This window comes from Marmota monax, unplaced genomic scaffold (assembly GCF_021218885.2).
Source record: "Marmota monax isolate L192 unplaced genomic scaffold, Marmota_monax_Labrador192_F-V1.1 WCK01_AAM20220418_F8-fsc00015, whole genome shotgun sequence".
NCBI classification, from domain to species: domain Eukaryota; kingdom Metazoa; phylum Chordata; class Mammalia; order Rodentia; family Sciuridae; genus Marmota; species Marmota monax.
In genome coordinates this window covers 19,769,862-19,796,020 of record NW_026692194.1, presented here as the reverse complement: position 1 = coordinate 19,796,020, position 26,159 = coordinate 19,769,862, and the positions used below count along the sequence as shown (strand labels likewise).

At 41.8% G+C, this 26,159-nt stretch overlaps 1 protein-coding gene across 3 annotated transcripts; it reads right to left on the bottom strand.

The window, feature by feature from the left end:
- Nucleotides 1-25,600, bottom strand: Mcfd2 (multiple coagulation factor deficiency 2, ER cargo receptor complex subunit). Of its 3 annotated transcripts, none has more exons than XM_058573357.1 (4): nt 25,571-25,600; nt 2,399-2,559; nt 1,572-1,731; nt 1-310 (listed from the first exon to the last, which is right to left on the bottom strand). In XM_058573357.1, exons 1-4 carry the CDS (start codon nt 25,583-25,585, stop codon nt 179-181), a joined length of 468 nt encoding a protein of 155 aa, XP_058429340.1. In that variant the 5' UTR covers nt 25,586-25,600; the 3' UTR covers nt 1-178. The 3 variants fall into 3 exon arrangements, with proteins under 3 accessions (XP_058429340.1, XP_046278240.2, XP_058429354.1); XM_046422284.2 differs by lacking the exon at nt 25,571-25,600 and adding an exon at nt 8,180-8,297; XM_058573371.1 differs by lacking the exon at nt 25,571-25,600 and adding an exon at nt 8,071-8,087.
- Nucleotides 25,601-26,159: the final 559 nt, after the last annotated feature.

Genomic DNA, 26,159 nt, shown 5'->3' with positions numbered 1-26,159 from the left:
TGCCCATTTCTCTTCTCCTTTATTTCTCTTTTTCACCCCAGTGTAACAAATTGCTACAGGTTTTTACCAAAATGCCGCAGCAGTAGTTAAAAATGAGTTATTTTGCATTACCCAAAAGTATTCAATCACATTATCACGGGTCACATTTGCATATAACTAGGAGATAGCCAAATAATGTTTATTGCAGTGATTTTGCAAATTCAGCATAGTCAATGTATCCATCGTTGTTCTTGTCATCATCTCTCAAGACACCATCTATTATGTTAATCAGTTCTTCTTCACTCATTAGTGGGGCCTGTTCACTCTCTTCCTACGAGATATAAATTAGACAGTGATGAGTTGCACATTTACTGGAAGAAGTGCCTAGTTATCGTCCATGCTCACACACATCTACAGACTCTTTTAACATCATAATACATGGCTATTTCTAGGAATCCACAAACTCATGTATCAATATTCAGTCAGTTTATCATAATCCAATTCAGGTATTATATATGCCAATTAAAAGAAAGACGCAGTCAAAGCAGGCCCTTGCGTATTCCCTTTTAAAGATTACCGTTTGCCCTTTTCTAATTACCAAAGCAATGCATGTTCTTAAAAGAAACCTGGGTCTAGCTTACAAAGAACTATGAGAGTCATAGATTCCACGACCTACACACCCATCCAAAAGAAAAGCTCACAGCCCAAATGAGCTAGCTTTGTGCACAATCTGCCTGTTAAAATGGAAACAGTGACATGTTGAATGACACCTCAGGACCAGAACAAGAGGAAGAAGCACTGTCAACCAGCAGAACCTGTTATAACCTTTAGGAGAAAGTATGGCCCTACTCCAGAAGTAAGTGCCACAAGGCTCACTGCTAGGTGCGAAGCTAAGGTCATTCACACCCATGGCTGGTTCTCCCTTTGCCACATGTCCCATACCTGCCCTTTCTTCTCTGCTTCCATCCACCAGTCTGTGTCCCATGGCACAGGATCATCTCAAAATGATGTTCTTGTCCTGTGCAAAACTGCTAGTGCTCCTTGAGGGCTAACCCAAGCTGCACTCCTATCATCATGCCTACATCACCAACTTTGCCTCCCCTCTAGTGGCCTGGAGGCCGGAAGGGACAAAATTAAGTCTGGAGACACAAGATTTTGATTTCCATTTGCTCATCTAGAAGATGGAAGTAATGCCAGTGCCTGGCCCTGCCTCCTCCGCCTGTGGTAAAGAGCCAACTAGCTCTGTACTGTATCACAGGACATCTGACATCTGCCACAGCCCTCCATCCCATGGTTCCCACTCACCCTTCTTCTCAAATGAAAAACCTCTTCCACCCCCTGCTCTGCACTGTGAATGTGGCCTATCTTTTCAGGTACTGGCTTAAGATATGAATACCCAGCTCTGGGGCCTCTGATTCAGCAGGTCACCAAGAGAAGGATTGTGGAACAGGGAGAGGCACATCAGAGCAGCAAACAGAAAGGAGAAGCAGTACTATGGAGGCACAAAGATAGCACAGGGCACCAAGACTGGGGACTGAACTACCAGAGGGAGGCTTTCCAGGACACACCCACTGAGCCACTGCCTGACCTACCTCCTTATGGACATGAGTGATGGCTGTAGAGAGCTCTAAGCCATCAAGTAAATTATTTCCATCATAATCGTGCATTTTGAAATAATGGAGCTGCAGTTCTTGTGGGGACATCTCCGCCTCTGGTTTGTTGATGACACCTTCCAGATGCTCCATGATATGCCTAAAAACCAACAAATCAGATCATGCTGAAACCTTAAGGGCTCTGAAAAGTTCAAGACCTGAAATCTCATCCAGCTCAGAAAAACAGTGGCAGACCACACTCAAGGCTGATCTACACAGACAGAGCCCAGCAAGGGGCAGGGACAGAGCACAGCTTGTATGTTATGCCTGTAAGATTATGCGTTTGTTTTCCTCTTTATCATTAGAATTTTGTTACAACACTTTTGGGCCATCAATTTAAAAACAATTCAAGGATAACCCAGTGTAATGTGTGAGGCCCACCAGCCCAAGACAAAAGCTGGGACAAATGACTCAACATCTGAACGTGTCAGTAAGAAAAACGTCTTGCCAGAGTCAAGAAACAATTATATTCTGGATTCCGCCACTACTATTGTGTGTGTCTATCTATGCATGTCTGTCTATCTGCCTGTCTGTTGTGAAAGAGAAAGACTGAATTCAGGCAAGTCATTTATCCTAAGCCACCATTTACAAATGAGGAAGGAAATAGAACACCTAATAGGTGGCTCTAGGGAATAAACAGCATCCTTGACAAATTTTAAGGAGCCACATAAATAGGAGAAAGGAAAGAGGATGAAGTGTGCCCTTGCAGCTGGCTGCAGCTGCAGATGTTGGAAAGCCCTGGACCCCAGTCCTGGCCAAATACGTACTCTTGGTCGTGCACCGTGTTCTTATCGAGGCCCACGCTGCTGGGATGGGGAACATTGGCCCCGGGCTCCTCAGCCCTGGCACCTGGAGCACAAAAAGCCCAGAGCAGGCCATACAGGAAGGGGCCTCTGAGTAGCTGCAGGGATCTCATGGTCACCGGTACCTAGGAGGTGGGGAACATAGGAGATGAAGGCAGAGTACAGAGCCACGATTTTTCTCGAGACTTGATATAATACACTTCTGGGAAACCTGGTGAGGCAGCCAGGCTGGGAAAGAGAGCATGTTAAACTGGGCCACACCAACTCTGTCATTAGACTAGGAGATGACCTTGGGCTCTCCAGATTCCCATCACTCAAATGGGGAGGGGAATCTGCCATGCTTCCTGACACACTTTCAGAGGGCCAAGCAGCTCCACAAGTGCTCAGGGGGATACAGAGATAAGTCCTGTCTACAACCTTCCAGTCCTCCAAGAGAAACACTTGCAACTGGGAGTAGAACTAAGAAAGGCAGAGAGTGCAGTGTATTCAAGAAAGAAAACCCCCTGGGAGTACAGGGCACGAAGTTTCCTTAGATGAAGGAAAGTCAGATAAGGCTGACAGACATGGTGACACTTCCGCTGGGCCTGGAAGATACAGGGAAGGAAGGGGAACAGTGGGAACAGGGGCAGACAAGTGAAAAAGAAACACAAGCAGCTTCCCCTTTCAGAAAGACAGCACTGCAGATGGGGGCAAAGGCTCAACAGGTCACACTGGAGGAGGCTTCACACACCAGGCCATGGGGGGTTGACATTTTCTGAGCAACAAATAGGGAAGAACTAATGATTCATGACGGAGAGATGAGATGAGAGTTAGCCTTCAGACTGACTCATCTGGCAGCTGCATGGAGAAGGTATAAAGTGGGGCAGACCACAGACAGGAACACTGAGGGCAACGAGGAGGAAGGTCGCCTCTGCAGCAGTGGACATGAGGAAGAGGATGTCAACTCCAGGCTCATCCACCTCCCAGGGCTGTGACTGAAGCAAATGACTTAACTACTATGAGAGAGCATTGAAAAGGAAAGTGAGAGAGTAGTTAGGATTCTGTCACATTCTCTCCAGTCTCACTACAGTTGAGATTGTGGTCAACTAGACAACTCAGTCAGCCCTGAGGGCAGGGAGTACTTTATTTGAATCATTATTTCCCACCAAGGATCAGAGAGGCCTTTGATAACTGTTGCAACTGGAAGTACCCGTCCTTCCTGGGGTTAGATGCTGCCCTTAAAGAGGAAGGTAAAGGTCAGCCAGGAGCCAACCTATAAAAATGAAGAAAAGACCTGATCTAACGGTCAGTTACCAAAAGGCAGAGCCAATTCTGCTGGATAACAAAGGTCAGTGATTCCGGAGAGGCCAAATGAAGCACAGCCCCAGATCTACAGCAGGGAAGATAAAACAGAAGGTTCCGGTCCCACCCTTATACACACCACACTCAGCCTACAGCTCAGAAGCTGTCACTGTCTCCTCTCTAAGCCTGAGGCTGGGAAGGAGAGGTGTCATAGCCCTTCATCCATCTTAAAAGATTCTTGGGATAGGACCCTGAAAGTATGCCCCTATGATTAGCAAATTTTCCCCAAACCATTCTGCCCATCACCCGCCATGATCCTTCCCCTAAGGGGGACAACAGTCAGCTAGGATATGCAACTCACAGGGTGCTAAAAAGCAGCATCTAGGCTTATTGCTCATCGACATTGTAGTGCAATCTCTCGTGCTATATAATAAGATGCTCAATACAGACTACATGAAAGAACAGGCTGCAAGTTTATAAAGAATAATTCTCTTCAGTCAAATAAAAATATGTATGTATATATACACACTAAAAGTTGTTAATAAAGACTCTCTTGGCTGGGTGTGGTGGTGTACACATGTAATCCCACCTACTCAGGAGGCTGAGGCAACCAGCCTCGGCAACTTAGCAAGACCTCATCTCAAAATAAACACAAACTAAAAAGGGCTAGATATTCAGCTCAGTGGTAGAGTGCCCCTGGATTCAACCCCAAAAAGAAAGAAAGAAGAGAGGGAGGGAGGGAGACTGATTTAAATCATGAGATTAGAAGTGATTGTGATTTTCTTTTTACTTTCTATTGCTTTGAAATGATACTATAAACATCTTTTTCTTTACAAAAATGTCCTTAATGTAAATGCTCTCATAATTTTGTTCTACTACTAAATGGATAGGAGAGTTTCCAGTTAATACTTTAGTGTGTGTATTGTGTGTGTGCGCACACGCACTACTAAGGATTGAACATGGGTATTCTACCAATAAACTACATCTCCAGCCCTTTTAAAAAACTTTTTTGAGACAGTCTCACTAAATTGCCAAGGCTGGTCTCGAACTTGCAATCCTCCTGCCTCAGACTCCCAAATTGTTGGAATTATAGGCATGTGCCATCACTCCCAACTTCCAGTTAATTCCTATCTCCATAAAATAATCCAGAAGCAACTAGAAACCATACTTTCAACTTTACCTACTACGAGAGCCCAAACCCTGACAAGGCCACTACCATAGTACCTGGTACCAGAAAACAAGGTCTCAAGTTACTTCTAGCCACTAGCCACTATTGGTCATAGCAGACAACTTGGGATTCAGTTCTTCCAGAGTCTTTCAGACTCATTTATGACCAACATCTTTTTTTCCCAGCAAGCCCTCTTCACCTCTAGTCTGGCTTAGGTTTTCTTCCCACAAGCTCCCTTCAGAAGGCCCCTGTCCATTGCTGATGACAACTATGAACACAATCTTGGAAACTGCCTGATAACTTGTCAGTGCCCCTTCCTGGACTGGCTATGAGAGGACATTCTTGGCACTGGGCACAACCTGGCACAAACTGGTGGTTCTTAGCCTGTGTGTGATGGTCCTTGAGAGACTGTGATCCCACCTTTACAGACCCAATGCAAGTTTTGATGTAATATAATTGAGGATAAGACTTTGGAGTTACCTATCAGACAGTTGAGCTGAGTAATCACTGAACCTGTGGCATACTTTCTTTTAACTACATGGTTGGATACTTAGTATGTAACATTGGGGTATGTGTATGCATGTGTGGTGGTGGTGGTGTTTTCTATTTAGGCAACACCAAAAAGCAACAAAGGGATTCATATACAGAAACTAGAGGTCTAAATTATCCCTTCTTCAAGGAAGCATAAAAGCCAAGAACCGGGCTGGGGATATGGTTCAAGCAATAGCGCGCTCCCCTGGCATGCGTGCGGCCCAAGTTCGATCCTCAGCACCATATACAAACAAAGATGTTGTGTCTGCTAAAAACTAAAAAATAAATATTAAAAAATTCTCTCTCTTTCTCTCACTCTCTCTTTAAAAAAAAAAAATAAAATAAATGTGCACCACCATGCCTAATTCCTTAAAAAAAAAAAAAAGCCAAGAACCATTTATTTTGAATTTGTCTTATTTTGGTTTGCTGTTTCAAACCATCAAAACACAAAACAAACCCAAATCTATTAACTTATAAAAGAACAACCTTCAAGTGCTACAATAAGAACAGGGAATCTGGCTGCCACCTAAACAAATTAAATGGCTCACTGTCAAAAGGAAACAAACTCTTCTGTTCTGCCCAAAGAACATATTGCATCATCTATACTCCAACTACTTAGCTCAAGGCTACGGGCAAACAGCCTGAAAGATAATGCGCAAGTTGGAAAAAAATCCAAAAAGAGGAGAGAGTTCTGAAGAGACTGCAGAACAAAACCCATGCCTGACATTTCACAAGAGGAGCAGCCTCAGTCCTGGGAGGGAGGTGCTGGACAATTATCAGTGGTGCTGTGTATTGAACCAAGGTCCCCTCACTGCTCTAGCAGCCTCTTCCTGTCCCACTGGCTTTGTTCCAGTGGTTCCATCTGTCCATTCCTTCTTCCTTCTATCCAGGTCTTATTCAAATGTCACCTGGGGATTCTTCCAGCCAACACCATTTGCTACCTCCTCTCACAGCAATCTGCAGCCTCTCCACCCATTTAACCTTAGCATATAGTCACATATTGTTCTTATTTCCATTTTTTTTCTTTTCCTCCTTCTCTAAGGGCCAGGACCCTATCTTCTTTGTCTTTTATTTATCCTGCTGAACTGATATGGGGGTGGCATATCTCAATCAGGGCAATAGATTTTGGCACCTAGGCATATGATTCCTTGTTGCAAAGCTCTGATCTATGCAGGAACTTCTCTATGCAGCCCTCCCACCTCTGGTTTGTGCCTGGTCCACCCTTCCTTCTCATTGTGTCATTAGTCCTATCAGCACATGAGAGTTTGAAGTCAGACTTCCTCCTAGCAGCTGTTGGCAGCTTTACTTTCATGATGGGGGATGGAGGGCACTCAGATAAGAATTCACCCTCAAAGCAGTCACTCTTACCAACATCCAGCATCCTGTGCAAAGAGTCAATGCCAAAGAAAATCCTGACCAGTATTTTCCCCATTATCACTGCCATGATCTTAGAAAATAACCAATTTCCTAGGCTAAAGAAAGCTTTGTGTGGGCTGAGGGTTGAGAATTGGTTCTGAAAAAATTGGCATTTAATAGTTTGATCTGTTTGTTCATTTGGAGAGTCCAAGGAGCAGCCATGCTTCATTTGTACATTTAACTAACATACTAACAGCCTGGTAACATATGAACAGATTAGCAAAAGGTACTGAGGACTGTGACCCAGACAAACTCTTCACACAGATCACAGCCAGCTGGGAAGGAGAAGCCAGTAAATAGACCCATTGGGTTCCACAGGAGCCCCAACTCTCACCTGTAATAAAACAGGAATCATGAAAAGGATTATTTCAATCAAAGGAAAGTGCCTCAAGCATAAGGAACAAACTGTAATGAACACTTAAACCCAGAAAGGACTTGGTCCAATCTAGGAACTAAGATTCAATACAGTTGAAGACACAGTATTAAGGAAATGGTTGAGTCTTGAGTAAAGTACCAAGAGGGCAGGTCACAGAGGTGCCTGTAAACCTGTATAAGAACTTGGAAGAGCAATGGGAATTCTAAGAAGGGTAAAGGAATGGGGGGAAGAATCAGGTGATATGTGAGATTTCTGTTCTAAAACCACAGCTTTAGGTCCCTTGTACTTAACAACCTGCAGAGTATCAAGGAGGGATGCAAGGGATCAGTTGGGAGGATGAGGTAGTCCAGAGCAGCGATGGCGGCCTGAACCAGCTAGGGCAGCAGGATGGACTGGAAAAGTGACGTATCCAAAGAGAACTTTGGATGAATTCGATGTGGGTGGGTCAAGGAGTGGTGGAGAGAATTGCGCCCAAGTTTCTGGTCGGGACATCTGCGTGGAAAGCAATGCCACGGCCGGAGAACTAAAACAAGGAAAATCTGTTTCCCCAGCTTTCCCACTCCGTCTCGGTTCAGCCTAGCCAACCCCTGGGCCCACCAGGACCTGTGCGGGAACCAGGGCAGTCAGAGTAACGCCTCCGGTCCTCCTGCTTTCGGGCTGGCCAGAGACAGTGTCTATCCGTCACAGGTGGCCCCATAGTCAGGTCCTCCTCGGGCCCTCAGGGGCCAGGCAAGAGCGCGGAAATCGACCAGACCAAAGCTTCAAAGCCCGGGACAGAAACACAGGTTTCCGCAACGAGAGACAGGCCCTGCAAAGCGTCCAGAGATGGCACCGGAGCCAAGTCCCCCACTCAGCTACTCCTACCGTGATCCTAGGTCCCAGGTCCCGATCCCGCCCCGCTGCTGACGCCTGAGCGTCTCCCACTGATCTCCGACCAAGAGGTCAGGCCCTCGCCCCTCCCGGGTTCACTCACCCTCACTGAGCCCGCCGCAGACGAGAAGCCCTCCAGCGTGAGCCTCGCCAGCCCCCGTCCCGAGAACGCTCTCTTTCGGCCCGCCCCCGGCCAGCTTGCGCACGCGCGCTCCCTCCCACCCGTCCATTGCGCTACGGGCCACGCCCATGCGTCGGGCCACACCCCCTGTCCGCGGACAGCCGCGCGCACTGCTTACGTGAGTCCACGTGTAACGAACAGCGGACGCAGTGCTCTCGTCTTTTTGACGGCGACACCCAGCTCCAGCCCGATTGAGGCCTATGGGAGCTCCAGGTGCCTGGCAAGTTGCAAATTAACCCCGAGAGCCCCCAGGAACCAGGTTCGGCGTGGGAACTAGGCTAGCGGATCTGGGCGCGACGCACTCTACAGCTGGCTCCCAACGTCAACACCTCATCTTTGGAATCCCCGGTTCCTCCGACTGCAAGTTGAAAAGAAAAATAATAGGAAACTTAATTCCTTTCCTAAGAATCGGCGAGAAGACGCTGGTGCCGGCCTTGAGTCCAGCGTTTCCCAGATTGGCCTACTTTCAGATTCTGCTTGCTATCCCACAAGCCGCGACAGCCTCAACACCAACTCACATGTCCCACCAAGACTTTATGGACGACCCAGATCAAATGCCACCTTTCCAGTATAGTCCGTGAAATGAGCTGCTTTTATAATTCGAGAGAAGACAAAATACTTCGAGAAACGAATAGGTATTCCATGTGCAATCCTGCCCTTAACATCTTTGCTCCCATACAAGATTGTCTTCAGCGAATATCTATAGGCCAGATGGATAAAAGAATATAGACTTTCGCTTTTTAAAACCCTTCTCACACTTGTGCCCAGAAAGATACATAATCGGTTTTTCATAGGAGCCTGGATCCAAAATAGGAGAGACAAAAACAAATTAGATAGGTGGAAGATCCCATAACCCCCCCTGCAGCCTGCTTTAATAGACCGATGCCTTGAAAGTTGGTCAACGCCAACTGTCACTGAATGCCTCATTCTTGCACGTTTATCTGAGAAACAAATCTGTCAACCTTATCCCAGAGAAAAATTCCAGGATCCTAAAGAGACCCTATTAGTGCCCCTTTTCCTTACTCTGAAGTTTGAGTTAGTTTGATCTAGTTTATTCCAGGTACCCTGCACATACCAGTCATCCATCCATCTATCATTCATCCACCCCTCCATTTACTCATTTATTGATTAATTCAATAACATGTCTGAGTATCTTCTAAGCACAAGGCACTGTCCTAGGAGCTACCAGAGGTACAAATAAGACACGACATTTTCCTTTAAGAAGTTCAGTATCTGGAGGGGAGAGGAAAGGGAACTGATGATAGCTAAATTATATTGTTATATTGTGTGCATATGTGAATATGTAACAACAAATCCCATCATTATATACAATTATAACGCACCAATAAAAATGTGAAAGTAAAAAAGAAGAAATTCATTATCTAATAGGTGTATAGTGTCCTCATTCCATTTAACCGATGCTTCCACTTTTTCTATGGGTATTATTATCCTGTCACTGCTCTTTTGATTCAACAAATAGTTCCTATCAGATCATTGCCATCCTCATAAAAGCTTGTTCTCTGGCTTCCTACCAGTCACTGAAATTGCAGTCTCCATGCAAATCTAGTGGTCTCTTCTTTGATCTCTGTTTTTATTTTTCTTGCCATTTCAATGCTATTGATCAGGCAGCCACTCCTAGTCTGAAACACTTTCTTCTCTTTTTTCCTGACACCACACTCTCTTGGTCTTCCTCTTGTCTCACTGGCTATTCTCTCTCAGACTAGAGTTTGCTGGCTTCCCCTCTGCTCAACATATAAATATATATATAAATGCACAGGGTTCTTTACCTTTCTGTATCTACCCACTCTCCCTATTTAACATCTAGTCCTAAGCTTTATATACCATTTAAATACTGGTGACTCCAATATATATCTCTCTAGGGACAACTCCTCCCTGTAATTGCTAACTCTTCTAAATAACTGCCTACCTGACATCGAAAACTGGCATCTTAGACTTAACATAGTCCCCTCCCCAAATCTGAGTTTTCACCCTTGAACTTGTACCTCTGTCAGTCTCCTCCATTTTAGTAAATGTCACTACTATTCACTCAGTTGTTTAAGATAAAATTCTAGGAGCTCTTCTTGGTTTTTTTTTTAAATCCTCTTACCTTTATAATTAATCTTTCAGCAAATACATCCTAAGTCCTTTACTTCTTTCAACCTCTACTATCCTACTACTGTTCTATCCAAGGAACTACCTACCATCTGATATAGAACTACTTGAGATAGAACTTCCCAATCTCTCTGCTTCCATTCCTGCCCAAATCTGGTCTGGGAGTGAGAAGCCACCTTTAAATCACTTAAGGGGTGGGGGGGTGCTCTATAACTTGTAGCTGAACCCTTTCCTAATAAGCAAATAATTTGGTACCAGAAATACGGTGCTAAAAACAGCAACTAAAATGTGGAATTGGCTAATGGGAGGATAAGGTAGCCAATGGCAACTCTATTCCAAACTGCAAAATCAGTGACCCTTATTAATCAGTAGCAAAACTGTCAAATGGCTGTCACCTATTGGACCTTGGATACAGACCATATGCCAACCAAAGTTGTATTCTAGGAGAAATCTCAGGAACTATATAGAACATGAGTGATTGTTGGCTTTTTTTTTTTAGTAGCTTTCAGCAAATTCCTTCAAAAACATGGGAAATATACATTAGAAAAATGATTTGAAAGCACTGATTAAAGAAAGTAAAAGACTTGATAAAAGGGTTCTCTTTATCTGCAACCTACAATCCAAATTGTCCAAGATTCCCACGACTTGTGGCCTTGTTGGTTTGAAATGACCAATTTACTTTGCGTACCCAAGCTGAAACCAGAGCAAGTGGAGAGAGAAACAGCAGCTGTATCAGGAAATAGGACGGAAGCCACAGGTAGCAAGATGGATTGTAGGTGACATCTTTTTTCTTCAGCTATTATTTGAATTGCTTCAAAACAATGTTTTGCCTATATAGAAGATTCCAGGGTGAATTTCAGAACAGGGGTTTCTGACAAGACTGAAAATTTATACGTTTTAGTATTGCTTTGATTATATGATAATACATTACTTATTTGGAAAAAAAATAAGTTGGAAATAACTTAATAAAAACAACTTAAAAGACTCTTTAGATAAATTATTTGATTGCAATTCCTCATACATGGAATTGACCAGTTAACAAATGAGGAAATCCTGTGTCACCAACAGTCTGTTGCTCTTCAACCTATGACAATCCCTGGACCCCAAATTCCCTCTAATAAGCAGTGGGATGCAAAAGGTGTGCATTTTGCAAAACTGGAGGACAGAACAAGGGTGGGGCTTCCAAATGCTCCAACTTTGAATATGGTTTGCTGACCAGGATATAGCAGGGTTTTTTTTGTTGTTGTTATTGTTGTTGTTGTTGTTCCCTGAATGGAAGTTCTTATTTTTCTTCACATTTTACATAAAATGTGTTTCCTTGTAGCTTACACACACCCATATTTTGTTAATGTATAATACATATAAAGAAAAGTGTATATGTAGAAAAGTATACAACTCAATAAATTTTCAGAATTGAACATGTCCATTTAACCAGCACCCAGATCAAGAACTGAAACATTACCAACACCCCAGGAGCTCCCCGTATTCTGCCTCACAAACATCACCTCTCCCCCAAAGGTATCTATCATCCTGACACCACAGAGCAATGTCTTTCTCAGGAGAACAGGTTAAGTTTTTTTGGAGGGGTACTGGGGATTGAAGTCAGGGGCGCTAGACCACTGAGCCACATCCCCAGCCCTATTTTGTATTTATTTAGAGACAGGATCTCACTGAGTTGCTTAACACCTCGTTTTTGCTCAGGCTGGCTTTGAACTCACTATCTTCAGCTTCCCAAGCTGCTGGGATTACAGGTGTGGGCCACAGTGCCTGGGCTGGATTCATTAACACAAAAGCTGGTATTATAAAAGTCACCTCTCATGTTATACTTCTTTCATATGTGCCTGCTTGTCCTCTGCTTTCTGCCATGAGTCAAAGCAATATGAGGCCCTTAGTGATAACAGACTCTTGGACTTTACATATAGGCTCCAGGACCAAACCAAAATAAGTCTCTTTCCTTTATAAATTACCATCTGGAGTATTTTGTTAGTAACAGAAAATGGACTACCAACACCCCAGGAGCTTCCTGTATTCTGCCTCACAAACAAGAGGCCTGCACACCACACAAAGTACTAAGACTCCTAATCGTATATAGGAATTGCTGAGATTTTAGGGTTATCTCCTTTGTGGGTGAGTTAGTACATTTCATGCAAATGTGTACATATAAAATAAAGATATATCTGAATTTCAGGAACTAAAGAGCTATATAAATCATATGCTGGTCATTATATTGGGTGGTACCCCAGTTTCCATTTTCAAGCCACTTCTCTCCTTTCCATCTCCAAAAATAAACAGAAGCTGAAAAAATGAAGCCCTTACTATTCAACTTATTTTGTGTGTGCACCTAAATAGCCATGTGACACAGTTCTAGGCATGAGACATAGGAGAACTTGAGAAATTTTTTGCTTTTCTGATAAAAGGGTTAGTGACTGGTGCAGACTTTCCCTTCTGAATGGAGATGTAATAACAGTCAACCTCCAGTGAAGGAAACTTTAGAGAATTTCATAAAGGTCGTCTCACTGCCATGGAGCTGCCAAGCTAGCAAGAGCAGCTGCTTACCTCTTGTCATGTGGGGAGAACTCCTATTTGTTTAAGCCACTCTAAAACAGTTACTTGCACTCCAAAGCATTCCTAAGTGACACAGAGGACAAGGAAGATGTGGACTCTAACATGAATTTAACTTATGAATTTGAGGTCATAGGGTGAGAGAGGGGGCTGAGAGAGCAGTTTATGTAGACAGCCTGCATTGACTTTATAATCAGGAAAATAATGTTTCATCCTGACATAAATATTACCAAGTACAACAAGATGTTAAATTTGAAATTTTGATGAAAATGCTGAGATAGGATACTTTCTAAGTTATGAAAGTAAGGTATGAAGCAGACCACAAAAAAGGTAGATTTTTTTCAAAGGAAAGTTTAGAAACCTGAATACCTGTGTCTTCATCTCATCAGGAAATCTCCCACCCAAACAGAGGAAATAAGACACACACACACACACACACACACATACACACACACACACACACACCTGACCGACCATATGGTCTCTGTTGCTAGGCACACACACTAGTCTGGATCTGAGAAAAGTGAGCAGCCTTGGAAGAAAGAGACCCTGGGCATGAACTACTTGACTTTCTAAGTGCAGGCCAAGTGAGAGACATATACTGGGGACCAGATGAAGAGGGGGCCAACATGCACCACCTGTGGCCTGATCAAGATGGTGGGCTATGAGGACAAGATGATCCAGGGATAGAGGCTGGGTGGTGAGCACTGGCTCCTGCTGGGGAAAGAGGAGTACAATGAAGGAGAGGGAGCTGAGTCGGAGGAGTTCCAAAAGAGAGGTGTGTGTGTGTGTGTGTGTGTGTGTGTGTGTGTTTGTTTCAGGACCCTACAAGACCCTCTATGCATCATCCTGGGGAACTAGAGGTCTTCAGGTGTAGGACCGTAAAAACTATTTTACTAGGAATCTTTCTATCTCTCTTCCCTCTCCTCCTTGCCCCATATGTCAACGTTGTAGAAGAAGCAGGAAGATGAGGAGGAAGTAGAAAGAGAAGAGGCTGAACAGAGTCCCACATGGCAACCTTATCTTTGAATGGCGTTTTAAATATTGATTAATATATTAGACTGGACTCTTAATTAAGCTTGCATTTGGAACTTAAAGTTTACCTACAGGTGCCCCCCACCAAGTGCGGATGTGCTCGAAAGGATTTTGTATCCATGGCCAGAGAAAGGACCCATCATCCATATTCACACTGAAAGGGATTAAAAATCAATGGCAACTGGGCACAGTGGTGCATGCCTATAATCCTAGCGGCTGGGCTCAGGAGATTGATGAGGAGGACAGTGAGTTTAAAGCCAGCCTCAGCCATTTAGCAAGGCCCTAAGAACTTAGTGAGATCCTGTCTCAAAATAAAAAAATAGGGCTGGGGACATAGCTCAGTGGTTCAATTGAACCTAGCACCCCTGGGTTCAATCCCTGGTATCAAAAAAAAATTTAAAAAAATGTCAATGGAAGACACAACATGGCTTTTGTGGATACAACTCCCAAGTCTTATGTTCATCATACCAGTTATACAAAATTCCTTTCTTAGAAACCATTCTGCCTTGGGCTGGGGATGTGGTTCAGTGCTAGAGCACCTGGCCTACCATATGCCCATATGCCAGGTCCTGGGTTCAATCCCCAATACTTAAGAAAGAAAACAGAAAGAAACCATTCTGTCAAGTTCCTAGATACTGTACAAAAGTATCACCCAGATGTCAACAAGGAGCCCCTCAATACCTGGAAGTTCAGGTATGATAGGATCAGACCTAGCCAATTCCACAGACTGGAAGTCTAAGCTTGTCCCATAATTTCTGCTCATTCCCAGTAATTAATCACTCTTCCACTCATCAACCTGGATAAAAAAAAATCAACGTCTCCAGCTAGGCACAGTGCCACATGCCTATAATCCCTATGACTCCTGAGGCTGATGCAGGAGGATCACAAGTTCAAGGTCAGCCTTAGCAATTTAGTGAGAGCCTGTTTCAAAATTAAAAAACAAAAGGGCTAAAAAGGTAGCTCAGTGGCAAAGCATCCCTGGGTTCAATCCCCAGTATCCCACCCCCAAGCAACATAACATCTCTTAGCATTCTACTCACAGAAGACTCATGCTCACAGAAGATTCATCTCCCACTGAGCATATGTGAGCAATGGAGACTTTACTGAAGATCTATCATCTCAGACTGGGGCAGTGCTAGATGGCCAATGTAGCTCCGCAACATTTACTGAGTACCTGCTATTGCCCAGGTACTGTGTTAAACTCTTTTTGTTAAACTCTTTTTCCCAAGCACCTACAGAAAGCAATGGAGATAGAGTAAATGACATCTAAAATCCTCAAGGTTCTTATAGTGTAGTTGGGAAGAGAATGTAATATAACAGGTAAAGACCAGGTTGTGTGGGGGGGTGCTGGGGTTGTGGCTCCGTGATAGAGAGCTTGCCTAGCACGTAGGAGGCACTGGGTTAGATTCTCAGCACCACATAAAAAAATAAAATAAAATAAAGGTTATTGTGTCCACCGACAACTAAAACAAATATTAAAAAAGAAAAATACCAGGGTGCCATGGGAACACACAGGACATTGAACCTGTGGTGAGGATGAAGGGGTCAAAGAAGATTTCCTCTCTGTGATAAACTAGAGGAGTGCATAGATGAGTTTTCTCCTGAACAATGGTCCAGTTTCAATTTGCCTGGGTTGTACAGAAAACCTCAAGCCCTGATTTTTAGAATAAGGTGATATATGATTGCTAGAGTTCCTAAGCACCTACAAAAAGCAGTGGTTGAAATCCTCACCGAGGAAGATAAAATCATCCTAAGTTTCAAATGATTTTTTTTTGGGGGGGGGGTACCAGGGACTCGACCACTGAGACACATCATCAGCCCCATTTTGTATTTTATTTAGAGACAAGGTCTCACTGAGTTGCTTAGTGCCTCACCGTCTGATCCTCCTGCCTCAGCTTCCCAGTCCGCTGGGATTCTAGGTGTGTGTCACCGAGCCTGGCTTCAAATGATTTCTAAAATAATTTTTGAAATGCAATGTCTTATGCAATCAAAGACAACTAGACAAAAGGAAAAGAGAGAGCATGGAAAAAACTAGAAGAAAGAACAATTAATAGATTGCAGCTTGAGAAACAATTATCAGACAGTTTATGAAAACAAATTCTGCTTATTATCTTCAAAAAAAAAGCCAGGTTTGAAAATTTTGACAAGTAGCTAAAAATTATAAAAGGTAACATAGTATATTAAAAAAAGGAGTCAAGTTGAAATTTGTAAACAGAAAAATATAATAAGATGTTAAAAACTCAAGGGATGGATTTAACAACAATTTAGGTATATAAAAGGTGAGAATCAGTGAATTTGAAAATATGACCAAAAAAAACTATCTAGAATGAAGTCAAGAGAGACATAGAAAAGTGAGGGTGAGAGTCACAGAGAATAGAGTCAGAAGGCCCCACTAATGTTGGAGTCTTTCGAGGACAGGAAAGAAGGAATAGACAGTATTTGAAGAGATACTGGCTAGGAATAAGCCCCCAATCAAGAAGAGGGACAAATACTAAGCAAAGTTAATTAAAAGAAATCTCTTAGCTGGGGTTGTGGCTCAGTGATGGAGCGCTTTCCTCACATGTGTGAGAGGCCCTGGGTTCGATTCTCAGCACCTCATATAAGTAAATGAATAAAGTAAAGGTCCATTAACAACTAAAAAAAAATTTTTTTTAAAAAGAAATCTTCGCTAGGCACATTTATTTAAAATAAATCTGTAGAGATCTGTAGAGAATCAAAGAAAAAGAAAAGTATTAAAAATGGGAGGGAGAATTTTCAAAGACGTAATAATAGCTGACTTCTTCATAGTAACAACGGAAGTCAGAAAACAGTGTAATATAGTCAAAGTATAAAAGAAAACTGCCGGCTTAAAAAACTATGTCCTGCTAAAATATATTTCAAGAATAAACATAAGTTTTTATTTTGTTTTGTTTTGGGTTTTTTGTTGTTGTTGTTTTTGTTTTTTTGGTAAAACCCATGGGTCCATCATTGAGCTTCATTTCCAGAGTTTTTATTTCTTATTTTGAGACAAGGTCTCACAAAATTGCTGAGATTGACCTTGAACTTGTAATCCTCCTGCTCAGTTTCCTGAGTAGTTGGGATTATAAGAATAGGCCACCATGCTGGGCCATGAGATATCATTAGATAAACTAAATTTGAGAGATTTGTCTACCAGCAGAAACACTTGATTAATTTTCTGTTTCTGCATAATAAATTACTACAAAGTAAATGGTTTAAGCCAACACTCATTTATTATCTGATGGTTCTATAGATTGAAACTACAGGTAGGGATCAACTAGGTTCTCTGTGCAGTGTATCACAAGTTGAAATCAAGGTGCTAACTGGGGTTGGGGTCTCATCTGAGGCTCAATGTCCCCTTCCAAGATCATGTGGTTGAATGAAGTATCTAAAAAATAGTTAAGGTTTGAAACCAGACAAAGTATATTTTCCATACAATGCAACTACACTAGGAAAAAAAAACATCTAAAAACCTCTGAATTTATTATGAAATTAAGAAACACTCTAAATAACACATCAAATAATATATCACAAAGGGAAATTTAACTTTCCTGAGCCAGGCATGGTGACATACATCTATAATACCAGCTACTCAGGAGGCTGAGGCAGGCAGATCACAAGTTTAAGGCCAGGCTTTGAGACCCTGTCTCAAAACAAAAATTAAAAAGTTTGAGGGCTGGCCATAGTGGCGCATAACCTGTAATCCCAGCGGCTCAGGAGGAGGAGGCAGGAGAATCATGAGTTCAAAGCCAGCCTCAGCAAAAAGCAAGGCGCTAAACAACTCAGTGTATAACCTGTCTCTAAATAAAATACAAAAAATAGGGCTGGGAATGTGGCTCAGGGTAGAATGACCCTGAATTCAATCCCCAGTACCCCCTGCCCCCCAAAAAAGTTTGAGGACATAATTCAGTGGTAGCATATTCAAGGCCCTAGATTCAATCCCCAGTACTGTGAAAATAAAAAAAACATTTTGAATTGAATGTTAGCAAAAAATGTATATGTATTAATAATTATGGGATATAACTAGTAAGAAATTTAGAGGCTTAAATAAATATATTTTAAAAATAAAGTTTGAAAATTGGGGCTGGGGATGTGGCTCAAGCTGTAGCGTGCTTTCCTGGCATGCATGCGGCCTGGGTTCGATCCTCAGCACCACATACAAACAAAGATGTTGTGTCCGCTGAAAACTAAAAATAAATATTAAAATTTCTTCTCTCTCTCTCTCTCTCTTTCTCTCTTAAAAAAAAAGAAAGTTTGAAAATTAATGAGCTAAGATACAATTTCAAAGAATTAGTAAAAGATATGGGTTATTATTTTTTAGTCACAAAGATTCGCTGCCAATCTCTGAGTATTGGAATTAGACTTAGTCATATTTCTTGGTTTGGTCAATGGACTATGCACAGAAGTACTGGGTCACTAGGCAGAAATTTTAAGAGTCAAAATATATTAAACCATACAATCTCTTTTCCCTCTGTCATAATGAATATCCATGTTCTAGACAATGGCCACTTTATTATGAGTTTGAGCCCTAGAGTGAAGAAAATTTGGAGAACCAGCCAAACTGGGTACCACAGGTAGCAAGGGTGAGAAATAAACTATATTGTTGAAAACCCGAGACATGGGGGGATTGTTTGTTACTGCAGCATAACCTATCCTTTCCTGTTACAGAAACACAGAAGAAACTCAAACACAATAAAATAAACAAAATAAAGATATCAGAAAAAATAATGAAATGGAAAATAACATATGCTAGAGAAGATCAACAAAAACAAAATTTGAGGTGCATTGGTGCACACCTGTAATCCCAGTGGCTCGAGAGGCTGAGGCAGAAGGATTACAAGTTCAAAGCCAGCCTTTGCAACTTAACAAGACCCCAAGCAACTCAATAAGACCCTGTCTCTAAATAAAATACAAAAAAAGGGCTGGGGATGTGGCTCAGTGGTTAAGTGCCTCTGGGTTCAATTCCCAGTACCAAAAAAAAAAAAAAAAAGAAATGGTTCTTTGGAAAGACCAATAAAATTGATAAATCCCTAGTAAGTTATCATGAAAAATTTAAAGAGAAAAGCAAAATAACATCAGAAATGAAAATTCAGATAGAACTACCAATTCTATAAGCATTAAAAAAAATAATAAGAGGATAGTATTAACTTCACATCTAAAATGTGAAAAGCAGATGCAATGGATCTATGCCTAAAAAATATACAACTTACCAAAAAAAAAAAAAAAAAAAACTGACCAAGGAAGAAATAAAAAATTGAAGTTCTATAATTCTTAAAGAAATTTAATAAATATTTTAAAAATTTAAAATTAAAAAAAATTCCGTAAAGGGAAAATAATGCTTACCACATACAAACTCTTCAAAGAATGGGGGGGGGGTACTTTCTATTTAAAAAGCTAGCATGAGGGGTTGGGGATGTGGCTCAAGTGGTAGCGTGCTCACCTGGCATGCTTGCGGCCCAGGTTCGATCCTCAGCACCACATACAAACAAAGATGTTGTGTCCACCGAAAAAAGATTATCATTAAAAAAAAAAAAAGCTAGCATGAATTTGATATCAAAGTCCAATAAGCTGGGGGTAGAGTTCTTGCCTAGCACATGGAAGGCACTGAGTTCAATCCTCAGCACCACATAAAACAAACAAACAAACAAATAAAGGTATTATGTCCATCTATAACTTAAAAAAGTTTGATCAGTCTGTCCCAGATGAGAAAATTTAGCAATGTCTTATTCATGGACAAAAATTCTAAATAAAATATTGTATGGGCAAATCAAATCAAACAAACATATAAAAGAAAAATACAGTGTGACTATTGTGACAAATGGAATAAAGCCTCCAAAGATGTTCATGTCCTAAGTACTAAAATTTTTGAATATTATTTTATATGGAAAAGGAACTTTGAAGAGGTGATGAGCTTAAGGACCTTGACGTGGGGCAATTATCCTGGATTTTCCTCATGAACCCAGTTACAGAGACCCCAAGAAGCAGAAGGAAAGGGATGGTGAGAAGGTCAAGTTCATGTTGCGAAGTGTTGGGAATGATAGGTTATGCTGCAGTAACAAACAATCCCTCCAAATCTCACGAGTGGGTAGGGATAAAAGACTCCAGATCAGGGCTGGGGATGTGGCTCAAGTGGTAGCGCGCTTGCCTGACATGCGTGCCGCCCGGGTTCAATCCTGAGCACCATGTACAAAGATGTTGTGTCCGCTGAAAACTAAAAAATAAAATATTAAAAAAGTTTCTCTCTCTTTATTATTTTTTTTAAAGAGAGAGAGAGAGTGTCTTTTATTTTCATTTTTTTTTTAAAGAAAGACTCCAGAGCTCTTATCTCCCAGGCTTGAGAAAACCTACAAAATTCTCTGCACAAACACAAATAATCCACGATTTTGAAGCTTTTCTGTATAGGACTTTATCACTCAGTCAAATGATTACATGCAGTTTTCCTGGCACTTGTCAAAGCAAAAGGCTGACCATCCAACCAGACCCTGGTAGAATTTTAATGTCAACATTTGAAAAGGCTGATTCGGTACTAATAAGTAAGGAAAAACTATGAAACACCACAGGTAAGAAATACTATAGTCACTAATCATGGTAATCCATAAGAATTGGTTTCCAAATGTAAGCATTGCAGCCCATGCATCTAGATTGGAAAGGCAGTTTGTCATTCTGTGTTATATCACATGTACTGATGATCTATCTGAGTGGATGAAATGACTGTTGACCCTAGTTACTGTTTGGGTATGAAGCATCCCTGAAAAACTCATGTGTTGGAAACATGATGTCCTATGTAGCAATGTTTAAAGGTGAAATGATTATATTATGAGAGCTGTAACCTCATCAGTGGATTAATCCATTTGGTGGATTAATATTTGAATGGCCCACTAGGTGGTAACTGTAGGCAGATGGGGTATGGCTGGAGGAAGAAGGTCATTGTTGACCTTGGCCTCTGCCCCAAACCTCTGCTTTCTAGCTTCCGTGAGTGAGTAGCTTTCCTCTGCCACGCTCTTCTACCATGATGTTCTGCTCACCTCAAGCCCAGAGCAATGGAGCCAGCTAACCATGGACTGAACCTCTGAGACCATGGGCCCCAAATAAAGTTTTCCACCTCTCAGTTGTTCTTGTCAGAGTGATGAAAAGTTAAACTAACCCAACCATGAAGAAAGGTGAAAATCACATACAAATTTGGAATTTTTAGGGTGACAGCAAGGCAGGGTATCATGAAAAGCAGAGTAGTGGTCAAAAATCTAGTGTGTGCTGAAAACACAGATTTCTGCAGGATCCCAAATGACAAATACGATGGCTCCAAATGACAAGTAGGAAAGAAGAGGCCAGGGTAGAAGGTAGGGAAGACAACTCCTCAGTGTTATTGTTCTATTTCTGAGTGTTTGGGAACATCTGGTGGCCTTCAGCCTAACTACTCACAGCCACCATGACCTCTAGTGTAAGAGTGGTTTGCATCTGGTACAGCGGCTCATGTCTCTAATCTCAGAGACTCAGGAGGCAGAGGCAGGAGGATCACAAGTTCAAGGCCAGCCTCAACAATTTAGGGAGACCATCAGCAACTTAGTGAGATCCTGTCTCAAATTTAAAAAGTGAAATAAAAGGCCTGGGGGTGTAGCTCAATGGTTAAGTGCCCCTGGGTTCAATCCCCAGTACCTCCCCCACAAAAAAAGTGTTTTGATGTGGGCAGGGAAAATATTGAAATAGTCATACATAAAAAAATCTAATCTTTGGGTTGCTACACGAGAAGAACAGAAACTGTCTACACCCAAACAGCTTACTGTTGACATTGACATAGTTTTACTATTACAGGAAACCCTTGCCCAGAATGATGAAAGTTGTAAATTTTATTGTTTTCTGTACAAGTTTCAAAATGAAACCATTTAAATGAACCTTGCCATTTTTCAATAGATAGCATCCAACCATGGCTTATTCTTTGGAAGCCTCCTCTCAAAGCCCTTGCCTTGCCCTGTCCAACAATCCTAAACTATTGTATCATGATTCTTGCTCAATCCTAATCAACTCCCCTCTTTGGAAGAGCTGCCTTAAAATAGTCCCAATACATTGTAAATATCCCAGTTTTGTCCTCCCCTTTCTAGAAGCTGCTGACTGTCTCAGCAAACTCAGCTTTGAATTATTATTACAAAGTTATCTTGATGGTATTTTCAGGGAGCCAACATTCAATTACTGAGGAGCAATTATTGACATCCAATTAAAGACCTCTTGGCCACTGCAGTCTGGGTTCCCTGATTCAAAGACAAAGTGCCCCTCTGAGGTCCTTGAGAGCCTCCTGCCTGGGGCTTTTTATGAGAACTTTGCTTAGACTTGTTTGGAGCCGCTCTCCAAACTCTCCTGCTGGGAACTCCAAGTTCATCAAGGTTATAGTTGAAAAGAGTCAAACTGCAAAGCTGGGGCCCCTGAGCCATAGGAGGCGCAAGTAATTCTCACCTCTTCATTCCTAGGCTCTCAAGGGCTTGTCTCAGTATAAGCCACAGGCTGGATTTCTGCTTCTTACATGGGCTATTTGGATATAGATCCAACCCTCCACAGCTTTCTAAGTAGCATCATTCCGGGATCCAATAGTTTTAAGATTGTAGTTTAGAATTATTGTGGCCACTATGAGGAATTTTTGATATGAACAAAATTGTTCATTTGAGAGGTATTTTAGAACAAAGAGGGAACAGAATTCCAAACATCCAAGGGTCTTCATTTTTTTGTTAGCATGAGAAAGCATCCAAAAGAAATCTGATTCAAAGTTACATCCTTAACAGATCCCTTGGCCAAAGCAAAATAAAAATGTGAACAACTTGCTCAAACCTCTTCCCCCATCCAATATATTTCCATTTCTCTCTGCCTCACCTCTCCCCCTGGCCCATGCCCTTTTCTTTATGGACTGACAGATACGTCAAAGTTCACTTACCCCTGCCCCCCCACTTTCGGATATTGCGGATTGAACCTAAAAGCACTTTACCATTTAGCTACATCCCCAGACCTCATTTTTTATTTTGAGACAGGGTCTCACTAAGTTGCCCAGGCTGGCTTCAAACTTGTGATTGTCCTGCCTCAGCCTCCAAGTCACTGGAATTGAAGTGGCACCCCCTTTCTCCACAGAAAAGCCCTCTTCACCATGGCTGATTTTAGGACTGTCAGCAAAAGAGTCTGCGCAAGAGTCCAATGTAGATAAACTTCCTATTTTCGTGTTGCCCTGTTTACTTGGCCACTGGCCAAGAAGATACCAGCACTCCAGGTGCTGGACACCCCCTAGTTTTTCACAAACATATCCAGTATAGTACTTTGTAGAAATGTGCAAACAAGGCCTCTGGCCTTGAGCTGGGGCTTTACAGAGAAGTCTACATTTTTAAGATAAGTTACAAATGGGCTCCATGGTAACAGCTGGCAGGGGGAGGGAAGAGAGGGGAGAAGCAGCTCTCCCCTTCTCAGGTGTTGTCCTTGAAGGGTTAACTTGCCCAAAACAGTGAAAGAAAAAGCTGCTTTTATGTGAACTTCTGCAGACTGTGAACTTTTGAGCCCCTTCCCTTACATGCTGGGTATAAAACTCTGAAACTCCCTGAACTCGGGGTTCAGGGGATTAATTGATTATAGCAAAAGCTGTGCCCTCTGAACCTGGCTGCAGCCAAATAAAACTGTTTCCTGGTGTCATCGGTGCCTTGCCTGGTTTGTCTCTACAATAGCATGACCCATCATGTCCGGCTTGCTTATCTCTGCTAAATCTCATTCAGAAAAAAATCATCTATAGTGGATTTTAAGCCCCAGTTTCATTCTCAGCTGAAAATTATTGTCTAAGACTCTTTGAGGTCTAGATAAGGAAGATTACCACAGAGAATCTGAAATTGTTTTAGGAACCTATATTCCAGAGCAACAGATATGACAATTGATTCATATGCTAATAGGCGCCTCAGATTCAAAAAGTTCAGTGAAAAAGTCAGAATAGGAAGACACTCAACAGTGACTGAAAAGATCTTAGAATGCATAGGAAACCAAAGGGGTTTAGAAAAGTACATGTGTTGGTCAAGGTCTTGAGGAGGTATTCTCAGTCTTCCCTGTGCAAATAGATTGTGCTCTGATTCAGTTTGTCAAGATCATAGTCGGACCCACACTTTGGTACTAGGCAGTTTAGTACCTAGTGACAGTGTTCAGTAGTATTTGATCCTGAAGCAGATGTGCCAGGCTCTCTTCTCTTTTTTTGTGAATGGCCTTAAGCTAGAAACAGGGGATTTAATACTAGATAGAATTCTAAATAATAATAGCTAGAGTTCTAAAACCTGGCCAAATATTTTGAAAGAGCCCTAGAACTAAGAAACTAAAGAAAAAAATAAGTGAAAAGCAAATCCCCAGTGAAAATGTTCAACTTCCCATTCTACCCACAAACCCACAAGGGGGGGGGCTGGGGTGTGGCTCAGCAGTAGAGCGTTCGCCTAGCACATGCGAGGCCTTGGGTTTGATCCTCAGCACCACATAAAAATAAATAAATAAAGATATTATGTCTAACAACAACAACAACAACAACAAAAAACAACCCACAAGGGAATATTTCTCTAGAAATTAAAGGACAACCTTACAAATTTCTGATTGATATGGGTACAATAATATCAATATTATCAATAATATCAACAGTAGTAATAATAATAATAATAATAATAATATCAATAGTCATTCTTTCTCCTTCTCCTGAGTACCAAACTTAAATACTATTCTATGCTTGGGGTCTCAGTGTTTAACAATTAATAAATCTGTGAGGCACTTTCTTTGGTGTCTTTTTGGATCAAACTAATCAATACACTTATTTGACTTCTCTAAGGAAGTCAACAATCTACATGGCTGCTGTGCTTTGGAGTTCAGTAAGGACTGAGGTGTACTCCTACTTTTCTTTTTTTTGGTACTAGGGACTAAACCCAGGGGCACCTAACCACTGAGCCACATCCTCATCCCCCCCTTTTTTTTCTGTTTGTTTTTAAATTTTGAGACAACGTTTTTCTAAGTTTATGAGGGCCTCCCTAAGTTGCTAAGGCTGGTTTTGAACTTGCAATCCTCCTGCCTCAGCCTTCCTACTTTCTACAAGTACTCAACCAGGACCCCAAAGGCCGTTAAGTGCCTTATTCTTATTCAACATCTGGATGACTTTTTCCTGTGTCCCACAGAAAAAGTTCCCACAGTGCGGTGAACTCCAAGACTGATACATCCACCTGCTTACTCTTTTAGCTCAGAGGGGGCCTAAAAATTCCATGGACAAGTTATCAACTTGTCAAAGGAAAAAAAAATATCCCATGGAGGTATGTCCCTTACTCTAGACAATCACATGTGCAAAATGTTCCCAGCAATAAAGACAAGCATGAGGATTTCTGGGTCTCATTGGCCACTGTAGTCACTGTGCCCCCAACTTTTCTGAAATTTCCATGTCATTGCTTGATTTAACCGAGACCTTGGTAACCTTATCCCTGAAATGTGAATAGGCTAATCTTGAGCTAAAATTTGCTCTTCAATACTGTGTTTTTCTGGGCCTACCTACATATTATAAACTTTTCAACCTGTAAGTATATTTGAGAGCTCACCAAGCCCTTAACATGAGAATCATCAAGATCAATAGCTTACCATATCCTTTCTCATGGTCCTATGATAAAAACCTCTCCAACTTGTCTTCTGCTGACTTGATTTTTAGGGTCTGCTTTAAACCAGATGGTGTGTCATGCCGTACAGTGGTTGTTGCTTGCTAAAAATACACATTTCTCAGCAGCTGCATTTGTCTTCTGTGAATTTCATTATGTTCTCGGAGACATTACAAAAAAAAAAAAAAAACTATCATGGCCAAGATCCTTCATCTCTGTTGTAAGCAATAAATTGAGTTTGGTTTCTCACCACACAGCTTTGGTAGCACCTTCAGTGATCTGGTAGTAGCATCTTCATCAGAATTCGTCCTAAGCACTCATCTGAGAGGACTTCAGATTATTAAACAATAACAACCATAGTTTTTATTTGTACCCACCCCCCGCAACTAAGATTGAACCCAGGGAGGTCTACTACTGGGCTACATCCTCAGCTTTTTTTTTTTAATATTTATTTTTCAGTTTTAGGTGGACACAATATCTTTACTTTTCATTTATGTGGTCCTGAGGATCGAACCCAGTGCCTCACGCATGCCAGGTGAGCGCACTACCACTGAGCCACAACCCCAGCCCCAATC